General features: G+C 39.8%; 3 protein-coding genes across 5 annotated transcripts in view; 2 read left to right on the forward strand and 1 right to left on the reverse strand.

Annotated features, from left to right (window-relative positions):
• Positions 1-329: 329 nt before the first annotated feature.
• Positions 330-6,572, reverse strand: LOC133397331 (oocyte zinc finger protein XlCOF6.1-like). 2 transcript variants are annotated; one of them, XM_061668075.1, is made up of 3 exons: positions 6,178-6,572; positions 3,506-3,706; positions 330-1,320 (listed from the first exon to the last, which is right to left on the reverse strand). In XM_061668075.1, the coding sequence occupies exons 1-3, from the start codon at positions 6,299-6,301 to the stop codon at positions 1,232-1,234; spliced, it is 414 nt and encodes a 137-aa protein (XP_061524059.1). In that variant the 5' UTR covers positions 6,302-6,572; the 3' UTR covers positions 330-1,231. The 2 variants fall into 2 exon arrangements, with proteins under 2 accessions (XP_061524059.1, XP_061524058.1); XM_061668074.1 differs by having other exon boundaries at positions 330-3,706.
• Positions 6,573-7,388: 816 nt separating this feature from the next.
• LOC133397324 (gastrula zinc finger protein XlCGF57.1-like) lies at positions 7,389-15,241 on the forward strand. 2 transcript variants are annotated; one of them, XM_061668058.1, is made up of 4 exons: positions 7,389-7,485; positions 8,184-8,341; positions 10,150-10,179; positions 10,816-15,241. In XM_061668058.1, exons 2-4 carry the CDS (start codon positions 8,218-8,220, stop codon positions 12,183-12,185), a joined length of 1,524 nt encoding a protein of 507 aa, XP_061524042.1. In that variant the 5' UTR covers positions 7,389-7,485; positions 8,184-8,217; the 3' UTR covers positions 12,186-15,241. The 2 variants fall into 2 exon arrangements, with proteins under 2 accessions (XP_061524042.1, XP_061524044.1); XM_061668060.1 differs by lacking the exon at positions 10,150-10,179.
• Positions 8,276-16,782, forward strand: part of LOC133397317 (gastrula zinc finger protein XlCGF57.1-like) — a 39,180-nt gene continuing 30,673 nt past the window's right edge. Inside the window, exon 1 of the mRNA XM_061668042.1 lies at positions 8,276-8,341. The gene's annotated coding sequence lies outside the window, so the exon portion shown is untranslated. The remainder of the gene's footprint in view (positions 8,342-16,782) is intronic.

Consider the following 16,782-nt stretch of genomic DNA (forward strand, 5'->3'; position numbering starts at 1 on the left):
GAAATTTTCCTGATTTTTTTATTATTATTGTGCTCGAAATTAGTGTATCTTAGCTGTTGTAGTAGGAGCGTCGTTCTTTTCGATAAAATGCAATCAAGTTGTTGTTTAGCATTATAAAGTTGGTTCCTAAGTAGGTCTTATCTGGTTCATTGCGTATTCCTCTGTGAGTTGTTTGATTTTCATCTCCAATTCGCTTTCCAATTTTTGTTCATGTTTTTTCTTGTAGTATGAATAGTATGAGTATGGAAAGATTTTGTCTCAAAATACAACTTTCCCTGTTTCCCAAAGTAAGGACAGATGATATTGAAGAATACTTTGCTGATACAAGCTTATTGAACAAAGAGAACTTTATTGGCAAACAAGCAATATACAGTATCTACCAAAAGCTGCGGCATGTGGGAGATTCCCATTCAATATTGGTGGTTCGGAAAACTGGACACCATGCCTTCTTCTAACACCTACATGCGGTCAGATCATTCCTGACTCCTAATATGGTCATCTGCTTCGTCATAATCTTTGAAGCTCCTTAAATCACTATCACCGCTTGAAAGGTATCCAAGTATTTCATTTTTTTTTTTGTTTGAATTGAACCTTTATTTATCCAGGCAAGGCAATTGAGAACAGATTCTCATTTGCAAGGCTGGCCTGGGAGCAGACACAACAGTAAAACAAAGCAAAATTAAAGCAAATACAACCACATAGATGAGAAACTGTACAGTGTGATATAGTCACATAATACATTACAAAATTTACATCCATTTTATTCAGGATCACCTATGCAGTTTTCCATCTAACTTCAAAGAGTCAAAGTTTCTTACAATCTATCATTTACTTGTTTGATAAGATCATCACAAAAACATTGGACAAAACAGATTACTACGAGTGATTAAGCATGAGAGTGTTAACTTTCAACACTTGTTCATAGGAAGCCTTTAAGGAGGTACGTAGAATGTAGATTTAAAATCAGAGCCATAGTCATAGTTTCAAGATTAAACATCATGCGCATGTGAATATTCTCTTTCATCAGGTCCAGGGGCTTGACATGAACTTTTTTGCTCACCGGCTACTGGGGCTAGTGGTTTCCAAGAGTTACTGGCTACTCAGCATTTTCACAAGAAAACAATTTTGTGCAGGATAATTATGTTCAATAAGCAGTACAGAAAATGGATGGATGGATGATTAAAGCGCCGACTGGTAAGCACATCTGCCTCAGAGTTCTGAGGACCCGGGTTCAAATCTGGCCTTGCTTGTGTGGCGTTAACATGTTCTCCCTGTACCTGCGTGGGTTTTCTACAGGTATTCCGGTTTCTTCCCACGTCCCTAAAACATGCATGGTAGGTTAATGGAAGACTCTCAAAAGCCCGTAGTTGTGAATGTTAGTGCGAATGGTTGTTTGTTTATATGCGCCCTGCAATTGGTTAGCGACCAGTTCAGGGTGTAGCTGGAAAAGTTGGAGAGAAGGTGGAGTGCATTGTTTTGTGGTGCCGCTATGGACTACTGTATAGTCCATCACAGCAATGCTCTCGTTGCACCGTAAGCACACCGCTTTAATACTAGTTGCAGCCGGCAGACAGAAAGACTTCTCATTCCATTCTGTCTGGAATTGTGAATTTTCAACATCCACTTTGCATATCTTTTGGCTTTGAGAGAGACATTTTGAAGCCCATCATGTTTAAAGTTTGTGCCGATGTCGTCTGTCCTTGTTCGGTGTGTTTCCTGATGTTTGGATTTTAGTGCCTGTCAGTATAGATCCTTTGTGCACATGCATCAGCAGCTATTTACGGCAAGTCCACTTGGACAAACATATGCGTTTTCGTATCGCCATTTTTAAAAAAAAAAGTCACGTAGTTTACCAAACCAAGTTTTTCCAGCATGTAAGATGTAATATTGTGTCTATGGTGCGTCAGCGAACGTGAAATTTGAATTAAAATCATCCACGCATTCTTGAGTTCCAGACGTTTTTTTGCCGAGAGGCCTGAAAGCGCGTCATTCGAATTTCTCAAGCTTGTCTAAGTCACTCGCGAAGATCTCTGCCTTCCCTTTTCGCTCCCGGGCCAGCACTGTCAACATAAACACGTGTGCTCTCACAAGTGGGTATCCTAAACAGAGAATCACTCTATGGTGGACTAAATAGACAAAATATGATGACCGTGAGCACACGAATTACATCAAATTAAAATGTGAAAGTCTGGCGGGCCAGCTAAAATTTCAAATGGGCCACTCGTTAAATGGTCCATTTGATAGAAACTACAATTAAACATATATACTGTGTGTAACACTAAACCCACTAAAGTGGCTGGTGGGAGTAACGACGTTTCCTGCCATTGCTGAAATATGTTGTCAAGACCTGATCAGGTCCTTTCATTCTCAGGACATTGAATTAATCGCAACTGGACTATTTTGGGTGTCTTAGCAGACACTGCACATGCTCGAGCTAGAACTGTCCTATCTAGCCTTGGTGCAAGAACTCATGAAGCCTGCTCAGATCAAAGGTGAAGCTTTCATTGATCATTACTTTTTCTCACCAACACACTTCACTATCTTAACCTTATCATCCCATGAGAACGTGAGCAGGAAAAAGGTTTCTAACAAGTGTGTTTTCCTGTGTGACTTTTTAAGTTTCCCACATGAGAGAATCTTTGACCACATAGTGAGCACGAAAAAGGTTTCTCACCAGTGTGTTTTCTTGTGTGACTTTTTAAGTTTCCTTTGTGAGAGAATCTTTGACCACATAGTGAGCACGAAAAAGGTTTCTCCCCAGTGTGTGTTCTTGTGTGATTTTTTAAGGTTCTGTTCTCAAAGAATCTTTGATCGCAAACTGGGCAGACAAATGGTTTCTCCCCCGTGTGTTTTCTCTTGTGTGTTATCAAAGTTGGTCTATGGGCAAATTTTTGACCACAAACTGAGCAGGAAAAGGGTTTCTCACCTGTGTGTGTTCTTGTGTGATAATTTAAGGTTCCCTTCCGAGAGAATCGTTGACTACAAACTGAGCAGGCAAAAGGTTTCTCTCCAGTGTGGGTTCTTGTGTGTGTTGACAAATGACTGCGATGAGCGAATGTTCGACCACAAACTAAGCAGGCAAAAGGTTTCTCTCCAGTGTGTGTTCTTATGTGTATATTTAAGTCTCCCATCCGAGCAAATCTTTGACCACAAACTGAGCAGACAAAAGTTTTCTCACCTGTGTGTGTTCTTGTGTGAGTTTTTAAGGCACTCTTCCAAGAGAATCTTTGACCACAAACTGAGCAGGCAAATGGTTTCTCTCCAGTGTGTTTTCTCACGTGTTGTTTCAAAGTTGACTTATAAGTAAAGATTTTCCCACAATGACAACATTTCCAGCATTTGTTGTCAGTCTGACCTTCAGACTGTTCCTCATCATCAGTGTGAGACGTCATGTCACTATTTGATAGTGGAGCTAAGAGCCCTCCTCCTTCACCTGTTATGCATTGACTTGAGCTGCCGCTTGGAGGCTCCGCCCCTCTGATATCCCCATTTTGACCATCCTTACCTTCACGATTTAAAGGGACACCAGTCGATGGAACCTTAATGATTTCCTCCTGCTCTTCCTCTTTAATGCACTGCTCCTCCTCTTTGATGTGAAGTTGCTCTAACTCCTCCTCCTCTTTAATCAGATGAACCTCTTTGTCTTCCTCTTTGATGTGAGGAGACTCTGGCTTCAGCTGCTCAGGACAAAGCTCTTCAATGATGTCTGCAAGACAAGAAGACAAACACACGGGCCAAATATTTTTTTGCAACCTTTCTCCTTGATCAACTTTACATGTCACCTCCCACCAGAGATCCCATCGAGTACACGAGAACAACAGCGGTGCGAGGAGCATAGAGAAAAATGAAAACTCAAGTGTTGTCATTTCATGGCCATGGTAATTCAAGATGACGTCATGTCATTGACACGCGTCACATTTCAATCGTCTCGGTGTCTGATTTCTATCACAACATATCCACATCAAGATATATCCATATCTTGAGATCAAATTCAACTTATATGATCGACACTGTTACACTTCACAACTGCGCATATGCAGAGGCAGCACACACGCAATGTCATGTGACAATGACAATGTCATGTATGTAAGACATGCTCCTTAATATGGCGGTCTGAAAACAACTTCCGGGTCGCTGTCGTAGAATCAAGGAATGTTGCATTTAAAGTGGAACTAAACTCCAGATGTTAAAATTGTTTTATATTTTAAATATCTATTTCATCAGCTGGGGTTTACTTAAAGACTCTGTAAAGTGACAAAATAATCTTAGAAATTTGACAAATCGCAGAGAAACGTGTCAAATTTGAATGAATACAAAAACATTTTCGAAAAATAAGAGACCTCCTGCAGCCTGTCGGAGGGTGTGGGCATGTCCGCTGGATGTGGTCAAAACCGCCCCACTAAACTTTCAGCTGTCAATCAAGTACTGTACGTGCCTGCTCGCCGTAAACTCGTCGGACTGCCTCTGTGTATATTTAACAGTTAACTCTCCCTGAAGTATCTCCGTTGTGTGGGCCCACGCATGGCGTGCTGGATGCAGCTGTGGCGAGTTGGATGGCCCCGATGTTGGTGCGCCAGTTCGCGGACCCGTTGGCGGTTACGCCTGCTTCGCCGCTGCCACGCTCCATGTGCCACGTGCGGGTGCACACGGCAGAGACAATGTAGCCCAAACACACTCACACAAAGTCACACTCTCGCGAGACCAGAACCGGAAATGAAGTACGTCACCGTTAGTTTGCTACGTCGCATATGTATAACATAAGATAACCTTTATTAGTCCTGCAATGGGGAATTTGCATCATTTCGACAGCAATAAGGAATACACGAAATTCAAAAATAGCATGCAAGAGAAAACATTTGGCTGCAAATGTGTCCACGAGTACAAGGTTGATGCAATAAACACATAAAAATAAACATCAAAGCCATAATTCATTAACGATTACGATTATTGAGTAACGAGTATGCTATGCAGATTTAGTTTGATCACATTCCAACATATAAATCGAAATTCAGACAAATTGTTCGCAAAGTGAATTTCTACAGGTCATGGCTTGGCAGCTCTGCAGCCATGAATGGGATGTGGGGATGGTGGGTAGATAGCGATAGAGTGAGAGACCGAGAGAGAGCGAGGGAGAGAAAGACATTCATTCATCATTTTCCGTACTGCTTTTTCATCACAAATATGAAAAAATTTTCGTGCTTTTTATTTAGCTGAAAGCGATTGTACTATGTACTGTTTGTTCATATGTGACCCGCAAAAGCCAGCGTAGTGTTACTGGCTGAGTTGGGTGACGAAAAGGGATCAATATGAAACGGGCCTTGTAAACTGGGCAGGCCTTGCAGCACGGCAGCCAAGATGGTATTACTGTTGTTTGCAGACATTCTCTCATTTTGAATTTGCTGCTTGCAACACATTCCCAAAAAGCTGGGAAAGAGGCAACAAAAGACGAGGAAAGTTCAACTGTAAAAGAAAAATAGCTGTATGGACGATTCCACAGGTGAACAAATTAATTGGAAACAGGTGAGTGTCATGATTGGGTAGAAAACAAGCAGTCCTGAAATGCTCAGACGGTGCGAGGGTCACCACTTTGTAAACAAATGTGTGAGCAAATAGTCCACACAGTTTAAGAACAACATTTCTTAACGTCCAATTGGAAGGAATTTAGGGATTTCATCATCTACGCTCTGTGATATCATCAAAAGATTCAGATAATCTGATGTTCTTGTAAGACCCCAAAGATCTCAATCAATCATTTAGCTCCACTTTGGATAACTTTACCTCTCCCTATTTTCCTTTTTTTCACATTGAGTAATCACAAATAGAGGATAAAAATAGTAATAAGCGAATTTCCACAATGTCAGGAGAAATCCAACATATATTTCATAAAATTTTAAGGGGTGAATGTAAAACGTCAAAAGGGAAAAAAAAAAAAAATCACTCTTATTTTTACAATAATGTGTACTTTGCTACTTCCCAGGACTGTGGCCTGACTAGACCCGAGTCCACATATTCATGCAGTATTCACGAGGGAAGGTCATCAGAAGCGCATAGTACACACAATTAGATGATCATGATATTATATTAGTGGTGACGTCACACGGTTCCCTTAAATAAATAGATAAATATTCGTAAAATTAGAATGTATTTCCGAAACACGTGAGAGAGACGTGAACAAACCTGCTGTGCGTAAATCAACTCGAGGCTTCTCGCAAACAGCGTTAAGAAGTTGAACTTGTGGCTCGTTCTCGACTTTTGGCCCCCAAAGTTCCTCCTCGTACTCCGCTGTCCTTCTTGCGCTCATTTTCACGCGACGATCGCAGCACTTTATGTTCCCACTTGATCTCTTTGCATGGCGATGTGCTCCAACACAAACGCCTCTCTCAATTGTTCGTGGCTAGCAAGCTCAGCTAAGCTAAAATAAACTAAGCTAAGCTAAGCTAGGCCGAGAAGCTTCCACCGGACACGATGATTTCATCAATGATGTTCGAGTTCATCGAAGTTGCGATCGACGTGTTGCGTCAAGGATTCGGTACTAATTCAGGAAGATTTAGTGAAGCGCATGGAAACCAGTGTGGCTGTTAAGTTAAAAAAAAAAAAAAAAAAGAAAGAAAGGTGGGCGGAAGTAGAAAAAGCGGAAACAGAACAATTCGCCTGGATAAAATTCACGTTAGAACACGCGAATCGACATAATTTAAATAATAATAATTTTAAAAAATAACGAATATGTAATAAAAACAAATCCATTGACCAAATAAAACAAATGGGAGCGTTCACCGTGTCGTCACCAAATGGTCACGTGGTGTCTCGGTTGGCAGAAAGCCTATGGAAGTCAATAGCCGACCAGTGCACGTTGAAGCTTCTCAGCGAACCTTATCTTAGTTTAGCATGCTAACAAAGTCGAATATTTTCTCAATACCTTTATATAAAAATTGATGGAATCATAGGATAAAGACGTGTTGCACGAATAAAATTAGCCCGGGTTTGTAAGAACCGGATAAGAAATCAGGATCTTATGCCACTTTTTATGTCAAACATTTATCAAAATTTTCTGCCCAGAAGTAATGTAAATCATGAGGAAACCTGTGTCCAAAACAATGACAGAAAAATGCCCCGATATTAGTCTTAGGTCACAAATTATTATTTATTTCCGTCTCTTATATCTTATAAAGCATAATTACATGTTCTACTGTCTCCTTCTGTTGACAGTAATCGTAACCCAGCTCTAATTTTACTTCATGACAATTTATTTTGGGTTACTTTTTGATTTGTTGTATGTGTGATTCTCCTTTAATAGGTATGACAACACCTCACGGTATGTTTTACAACAGTTTTGGCTGCTTTACGACCGTTTTACGACCCTACGGTTTACAATCGCGCCTCCGTCAGGGAACGCGGGCAGAAGATAAAAAATTGTTGAAGAGTGAACTTGTGTCTGGTATATACCTCGTGTGTTTCGGCCTTCGCGATATTGTTCGCGTTTCCTGACTAGGTGAGCACTAATGTCAAATACATAATGTCCTCCGCATTGTAAGCAGCGCTGTTATGACGATATGAGCGAATTAATGTTCAAAATGGGACCTCGCCAATAATGCTAATCGCTAACTAGCAGCAATCCTGAGGGGAGTTTATTTCACAGTTAATATAACAATATATATATATATATATATATATATAATATTATATTTATGATAAGTGCCTTTGTAGGAAATGCCGCCAGAAGGTCAAAGCTATCGAAGGGTCAACTTGTCTGTGCTGTTTGCCTCGTGTGTCTCGGCCTAAAACCTGATATTTATTTTTTCACGTTTCCTTGCTAGTGTGTGGTCTGAGAGACTGCTGAAACATTCACTGGCATACATACATACTCAAGAGTTCCTTTGGGTATTTTTTTTTGTTTCATTGAATGTTATTATTGGCAGTACAACATTTGTACTGACATTCCAAGATCGTAAAGAGTTGAGGTAAACTATATTCCTGTTTTATTTAATACTTTTGGTTGTAAAATAAATTGGACCAATAGTAAACTGCCATCAGGACTCACTCTTTATTCTACGTATTATGTAATCACATTGACTACTTTGGTGCTTTGTCATTTTAACTAATGCACTGTTTAACCCACAATGTGCAAATGTTCATCTCTATTGTTTCCACATCTGATTTGCACTTGCTTTTCGCATCCCTCCAACCTAGAACGGAAAGTGTTGTGATGGTCGTGTGAAAATGTGTGCAAGGAGGATAGCAGAGTATGAGGAGGAACGTTCTGGACTAAAAGAGGAAACTGAACCACCTCAACTACTGGACGCTGTGTTCAAGTTGCAGCCTCGAATTGTGCTACGCAGAGCAGGTAGGTTCACTTCTCTGTCACTAGGAAATACATTCTAATCTTTATAATATTCCTGTGTTTATTTATGGACACCGGTCGCCAGCCAATCGCTGGGCACATCGAAACAAACAACCATTCACACTCGCATTCACACCTATGGGCAATTTAGAGTTGTCAATTAACCTAGCATGCATGTTTTTGGGGATGTGGGAGGAAACCGGAGTGCCCGGAGAAAAAACCCACGCAGGCACGGGGAAAACATGCAAACGCCACACAGGCAGGGCCGGGATTTGAACCCCGGTCCCCAGAACTGTGAGGCAGATGTGATAACCAGTCCGGCTAATAACATCCAATAATTGTCAAATAATCCAAAAATAATAATACAGTACATTATACGTCACATTCTTTTCTGTACATAAGTAGATTTCTAGATATCTGTACTATCATTTTCCCCCCCATACATTTGAAAACAAAGTCTGTGATTTAATCCTTCTTACTTTGTCAAAATGTGGTTAATACCTTTTTAACCTCCATGACTGGATGAAATGATGTTAAAAAATAAATAAACAGGAAGAGGTCCATCCATTTTCTACACCGCTTATCCTCACTTGGATCATGGGTATGCTGGAGCCTATCCCAGCTATCATTGGGCAGGAGGCGGGGTACACCCTGAACTGGTTGCCAATCGCAGGGCACACATAAACAAACAACCATTCGCACTCACATTCACACCTACGGGCAATTTAGAGTTGTAAATTAAGCTACCATGCATGTTTTTGGGATGTGGGAGAAAACCCACACAGGCACGGGGAGAACTTGCTTTCGTTGACATACCCCTCCGATAACTTCCCAAAGAATTATGAGCCATCATTTGTCACTGTTAAAAGCCATATTTGTGGTTGCAATGTGAAGACTCCAGTCATGCAGTACGGCGCCGGTGGTGACCAGTCACGTGACGTCATCAGCTCTCACGTTGGTTTGAAGACGCTAAACGCTAAAAACCATCAGTGCAAGAACGCGACCCACCGTTTAACTTGTTAGCGGCCTCAATGTTGGCACAGACGCGTTTTATTGTTCCACACTCACCAAATTGACTGAGAGTTGACTTCACTGAAGTGAGACGTGCTGTAGGCTGAGGCTCGTCAGACTTGTCTACACATTGTGAAAGCCTCCTTTGCACAATATATCTAATCTTTTTCCAAATGTTGCACTGAGGCGATTGGTCATTTATTTTAACAAAGTTAAGACACTTTTGTTCACTGGGGCCGTTGGGCGCAAAGCACATTTATTTATATAGCGCATTTCAGACACAATGTGCTTTACATGCTTAAAAGCAATTAAACGCAGAAAACAGTTTATAAACATTCAAAGCAGAGAAAAAGAAAAATACAATTTAAACACCGTACAGTGCATGAAATATCATTTCAAAGTGGAAATGCTCTAAAAAGCATGAATTATTATTATTATTTTTTTTAACCTGGACATTCACACTTGGGGCTGATGTCACTTCTGTTGGCAACTGATTCCATTTGTGTGCAGCATAACAGCTAAATGCTGCTTCACCATGTTTGCTTTGGACTCTTTGCTACACTATTTAACCTCAGCCTATAGATCTCAGAGCTCTCCTGTTTTCATATTCCATTAGCATTTCTTTCATGTATTCAGGACCGAAACCGTTTAGTTATTTATAGGCCAGTAGCAGAACTTTTGAACTTCTGAAGCTGACGGCAGCAACTTAAGAATTGGAGTCATATGTTCTGACCTGCAAAAATGCAAATGCTAAAATATATGTTGAAAATAATTATTTTCCTTTCGGCTTGTACCTTTAGGGGTCGCCACAGCGCGTCATCCTTTTCCATGTAAGCCTATCGCCTGCATCCTCCTCTCAAACACCAACTTCCCTCATGTCTTCCCTCACGACATCCATCAACCTTCTCTTTGGTCTTCCTCTAGCTCTCTTGCCTGGCAGCTCCATCCTCATCATCCTTCTACCAATATACTGACTATTTCTCCTCTGGACGTGTCCAAACCATCGAAGTCTGCTCTCTCTAACTTTGTCTCCAAAACATCGAACCTCGGCTGTCCCTCTGATGAGCTAATTTTTGTGGCGGACGTTGTTAACCCGGGCCGAGACCGATCCAGTGTGGAATTTGTTTGGCACATTTGTTTGGCAAAGTTTTAAGCCGAATGCCTTTCCTGACGCAACCCTCTGCATTTATCCGGGCCTGGGACCAGCCTACAGTTTGCACTGGCTTGTGCCCCCCAGAGGGCTGCATATATATATATATATATATATATATAAAAAATCATCTTTGAAAGTTGCATCTTATGTTACATGAACCAAAAGAGATCATATAAGCCAAATGTCATTGCAATCGGGGTTCACGTTAACTCATCTGGCTCTACAAATAACTTTATATATCAATACATACCATGTTACACAACATCATGAGTATTGACTTGACCAAACCATGTGAGTTGGTCTTGTCTTGCAGACATCAGTGAATATCTTCATCCTGACCGCCAGGAGCCAGAGCCTTTTCACGTTAAAGAGGAATCGGAGGATAAAAAGGTCTCCCACATCAAAGAAGAAGAGGATCTTAAGGACATCACCAAGTTTCCATCGACTGGTGTCCCTTTGAAGAGTGAATATGAAGGTCAAAGTGAGGAGAGCAGAGGGGCGGAGCCTCCAAGCAGCAGCTCAAATCAACACATGACAAGAGAAGGCGATGGAGACCACTGTGGAGGATTCCAAGCAGACGGCCTCTTAGCTCCACTATCAGATAGTGACGACATGACGTCACACTTTCCTGCCACTGAAGATGATGAAGAGTATGAAGGTGATATGACATGTCACATTGCCAACAAACGGTGGAAATGTACTCAGTGTGGGAAAACTTTTCCTCATAAGAGCCATTTGAAAAGACACACAAGAACACACACTGGTGAGAAACCTTTTTCCTGCTCAGTTTGTGGTAAAACATTCAATCGGAATGGAGACTTAAAAATACATGAAAGAACCCACACTGGCAATAAGCCTTTTGCCTGCTCAATTTGTGGTCAAAGATTCGCCATAAAGTCCCGTTTAGAATTACACACTAGAACCCATACTGGTGATAAACCTTTTGCCTGCTCAGTTTGTGGTCAACGATTCGCTCACAATGGAAGCTTAAAAATACACACAACAATGCACACCGGTGATAAACCTTTTGCCTGCTCAATTTGTGGCCAAAGGTTCTCTGTAAAGGCACGCTTAGAATTACACACAAGAACCCACACTGGTGATAAACCTTTTGCCTGTTCAGTTTGTGGCCTAAGATTCACTCAAAATGGAAGCTTAAAAAGACACGCAAGAACCCACACTGGTGATAAACCTTTTCCCTGCTCAGTTTGTGGTCAAACATTCACTCAGAAGGGAAACTTAAAAATACACAAAAGAACTCACACTGGTGAGAAACCTTTTGCCTGCTCAGTTTGTGGGCAAAGATTCCCTGTAAAGGCAAGCTTAGAATTACACACAAGAACCCACACTGGTGATAAACCTTTTGCCTGCTCAGTTTGTGGTCAAAGATTCACTCAGAAAGGAAACTTAAAAACACACACAAGAACCCACACTCGTGAGAAACCTTTTGCCTGCTCCGTTTGTGGTCAAAGATTCTCTCGTCAAAAGCACTTAAAAATACACACAAGAACCCACACTGGTGAGAAAACAATTGCCTGCTCAGTTTGTGGTCAAAGGTTCTCTATAGAGGGAAACTTAAAATGCACACAAGAACCCACTGGTGATAAACCTTTTGCCTGCTCAGTTTGTGGTCAAAGATTCTCTTGTAAGGATGGCGTTAAGACGCATAAGTGTGCTGGTTAGAATCGTGGTGATCGAGAAGCTCTAAATGTAAATGTTAGGTTCAATTAGCTTCGTTTTAAACATACTTTTGAACAGTGTAACCGAACCACACGTTTTCAGGTCATTGTCATAGTTATTCCACAAAGTAACACCTCTAACAGAGACATATCTTTGTTTTATATTGGTTCTTGTCTTGTGCTTTTTTAGAACACCAGTTTCCTCAGATCATAACTCCCTCTCATTTTAAACAGCTTTTGAATGCCCTGGCCAAGTAAATTATTGCATACTTTTTACTTCGTGCAGGTTTAAATTCTATTAAGTTATAGAAATGAAGAGTATATAAATTGATAAATATTCAGATCGATCAGTGATTCTCTTCTCAGTAACTTAAATAGGCTAAGTATTGGTTTTGTTTGTTGCCCCATAGCTCAACATTGTATGGAAGTAATAGTGAGCAGTAAAGCGTATATAATGATTTCGTATTCAGAAGATCCTTGGTTTTTTGTTTTGTTTATTTCATTTTCACCATATTCAGAATCTGTTGTAGGGTTTTGTCTGAGCATTAGAGACTTGTATCATCAGTAAAAAAAAAAAAAAAAAAGACATCTGACTACTTTAGAGACATTGTAGATATCGGTGATATATAATATGAATAATTTAGAGCCAAATACAATATATTTGTAATATATTATATACAATACCCATCTATAAAAATTATTTATTTATACAAGTAGCTAACCCTTGCAAGTAAGTTCCATTACTGCCATTGAGTTGGTCCTTTTTGCTGTAAGTCATTAATTTTCCCTAAGAAAATTCTCAATAAATGCATCATCTTTGTGCAAATAATTTTTCCCAAAAAATGTGAACTGTGGAAGTAGAGCTATTAGTCTCTAGGTATTGGGCAAGAAACAACCCACATTTGATTCTGAATGAATGTGGTTGGATGTTTGTTGGTGGTCGGAGGGGCTGCAGGCGCAGAATGGCAGCCACGCTTCCTTGAGACTGCCCCAGGGCAGCTCTGGCTTCACAAGTAGCTTACCACCACCAGGGTGTGACTGAGAGTGAGTGAATAATGCATGAAATTGTAAAGCATCTTTGAGTGCCTAGAAGAATGCTATAAAAGTGCATAGATCATTATATTATAGATTTTATTGAAGATTTTTATTTGTAAAATTGGTACGATATTTTGTTATCCGTCGCTCTTGCTCTCAATAGATTGTTTCAGCTGCCACGATGCCAATTTTTTGTCAGGCTGATATATTTTCCCAAAAACTATCACGATAAAGAATAGTTTATTTATTTTTTTATTTTTAATGCCACTGATACATTATAGAGCATAATGATTCAAATGCATCCTTTTTAAGAACAAATAACTTTCAATTCTAAAGAACATTGGCATTGTAATGTAGAACAGTAAATAAAGTTATCTTTAGATAAATACAAAATATTTTTTTAAAAATCATGCTCTGTCCACAAAAATTGCACTTAAATATTAAACATTTGACACATGGGTATAGAGTCATTAGTCATAAGGCCCAAAAAAAATCTTAAAGCCTGCCAAATTTAAATGAATTAAAAAATAATAATAATAATTTGTACTCAAAGCATTTGTACTTTGTCACTATTTTTATATCAGATAACTCTCCCCTAACTCTGCCTCTGATTGGCGAGCAACCAAGACAGGATTTGTAATTTTGATTCACTGCGTGGGGAAGCACTTCATCAACACACATACATACAGCATGGAAGGCGTGTCTTAAACCATGCAGCTACAGACGCAGAATGAATATGCTTCATGCGTCCCTGCTAATTTTTGTGCGTCTTGGACGCGGGACACACGTCAAACGAGATCCTTGTCAGTGTACTGCATTATTATTATTATTATTATTATTATTGTAGTTCGCAAATGTTGTCTTCCACTTTTATCGACAAGAGTTACTGTAGCGGCTTTTTTTTTTTGGGGGGGGGTGGGGAGCAGTTTGAAAAGATAGATTACAGATGTATGTAAATGGTTGTACTGTGCTCTCAAAACTTTTTACTAATACCATATCAATATCAAAACAATGTTTCTTTTTTCATTTTTAGTTTTTACCTTATCTAGTATTTCTTTTATTTACAGCATTAATAAACAGGATGTTTATATATATATATATATATATATATATATATATATATATATTTGCACAGGAAATAAATTTTTATTTTTTTATATCACAACCAATATGGGGTTGTTTCCCTAAGTCCATTTTAAAGGCAGCAATGGATCTTTGTGTTTTAGGTCATATGAAATCTCATAGGAAATTATTATTATTATTATTATTATTTTTTTCCTCAAACACATTTTCTAAAGCTTGGTAATAGAGGAAGATGATCACATATTTATGAGAAGACCACTTACAGTATTATCGTCAATTTCATTCGTGAATATATAATCTCTCAGTGTCGCTGTATGATTCTACTTGGTTTCATAAGAGTCGATATAAAATGTATGGATGAAGTTGCTGTTTTTTTTTAATAGCTATTTGAGTTGATAGTCTATTAAAATTACAAATTATTTGTACTTTTCTACTATTTGAGTTGCTCAAAATGGAAGTTAGTATATCATTACAAGTGTCAAGGCAGGAGCCTGGTGTTCTATAAAAGCAGCTCATTTTTTTATTATTATTACAGTTGTCTTGAACATATATTTCAATTGTTTTCTGTGGTGTTAGTCATATATTCATCTGGTTGCATCTCAGTGTTCTATCCACACATATAGCAACATCACTTCCTTTTTGATTCTTCTTGTGCATTGTCAATAATTCATATCCATCCAGTCCCATATCACATGCTTTCCTCTGTCAAGCCAGGTTTCTGATATAGCAATGATAAAAATTTGTATTCAGGTATACTTTAATTTGAGTGAAATTTGTCTACAGGCTTCTATTATTCAAGTGGAAGATAATCAGTTTCCCCCTTTGAAATGTTCCATATCGAAATTAATTAAATCATCCTGATTTCCAAAAATTGACATTCTTGTATTCTACTGACCACATTTATCGCCATGTTCCATCCATCCATTTCACAGACCGCTTTATCCTCACTAGGGTCGCGGGCGTGCCGGAGCTTATGCCAGCTGTCTTCGGGCGAGAGGCGGGGTACACCCTGAACTGGTCGCCAGCCAAGCGCAGGGCACACAGAAACAAACAACCATTCGCACTCACATTTACACCTGTGGGCAATTTAGAGTTTTCACTTAACCTACCATGCATGTTTTGGGGATGTGGGAGGACACTGGACTACCCGGGAAAAACCCACACAGGCACGGACGGGAACCCATGTAAAATACTTCAAGAGATGCATGCGGTTCGCCCAATGTTTGAGTGATGTCAATATCAAATAAGCACATGATTAATAGAAAGACTAAAGTTTTAAACTTTTGGTGTTAAACTAAGTTGCGCTGTACTTTGCTGACTTTTGGCTCTTGGACAGCCCTCACCCGCTCCTCCCACGGGACGGTCAGCGACACGAGAATGACAGTCTTGGGTCATGTTATGACCAGTCGAGGTTCTAGGGAAACCGAGATGCGGTTGGTGAGGATGCTCTCGGCGATGCAGCAGTAGAAGTTCAGCAGTATGTGAGGGGACAGATGGGCCTCCTTCAGTCTGGTCAGGAAGGAGAGGCGCCGGCGGCCCTTCTTGACCAGGGTTGAGGTGTTGCCGGTCATCCTGAGATGTGGGCACCCCTGACAGGGAAAAAACTCAATTCACTTCTCTTATAAACTACAAAACAAGGTTTGTGCAATGCATTTCTTCAGTCTTCTATAGGTTTGAAACATTAAATACTGCATTCATTTTGCATTTTATTCAAATTAATTGTACTCACGGACGGAGGTGAGCATGCAGGCTATTGAATTTAAATTGTGTCATGAATTAGGAATTTTCAACGAACTTGTGTCTTCCATGCAGGCCCTAAACGTTTTGACTGCGGGCCTCATTTTATTCCTTTTTTCTCTCATGAACTCGGTAAAATCAGCCAAGAAAATCTTTTTGCAGTTTTTCCACTGCTGTCCATTTCCCGGTACTCAAGTAAGAGGACTGTTACTTTAGAATAATATGACTCAAGTAAAAGTAAAAAGTAGTCATCCAAATATTTACTTGAGTAAAAAAGCACTCAGTCAAAAAAATAAACACCAGAGTAACTTGTAACTTCTGATTTAAAAAAAAAATATATATATATATATATATATTTTTTTTTTAAATGATATATGGGAAAGCACACACACCTGCCACTATTTCAATTTTAAACTGCTGGGGAAAAAAGTGTCCAAAAGTGTTAGTGTCCATGCATTGGCTTCAATGGGAACGACGACCTTCCCAACATGGCCGCCAGTAGACACGTTGGTTAGCCGGACTGGTACAGCACGAGCGCATATCTAGTGTTCCTTCATGTCTATGGCCGACACTGGTCTCAGCCGGAAAAACTCGCGCTTCCATGTGCTACGCTAAAAATGTCCAGAATTTGTACCGAACGTGCTGAATCCTCGTCACGGTAAGTCCATTATTACTTTACTCGACTAAAACATCTTTCGTTCCATCTTGGTGTCTGGTTGAAGTCGTCTCGGTGCACGTTGAAGCTT

The sequence above is a fragment of the Phycodurus eques genome, chromosome 22, assembly GCF_024500275.1.
Source record: "Phycodurus eques isolate BA_2022a chromosome 22, UOR_Pequ_1.1, whole genome shotgun sequence".
Classification (NCBI taxonomy): domain Eukaryota; kingdom Metazoa; phylum Chordata; class Actinopteri; order Syngnathiformes; family Syngnathidae; genus Phycodurus; species Phycodurus eques.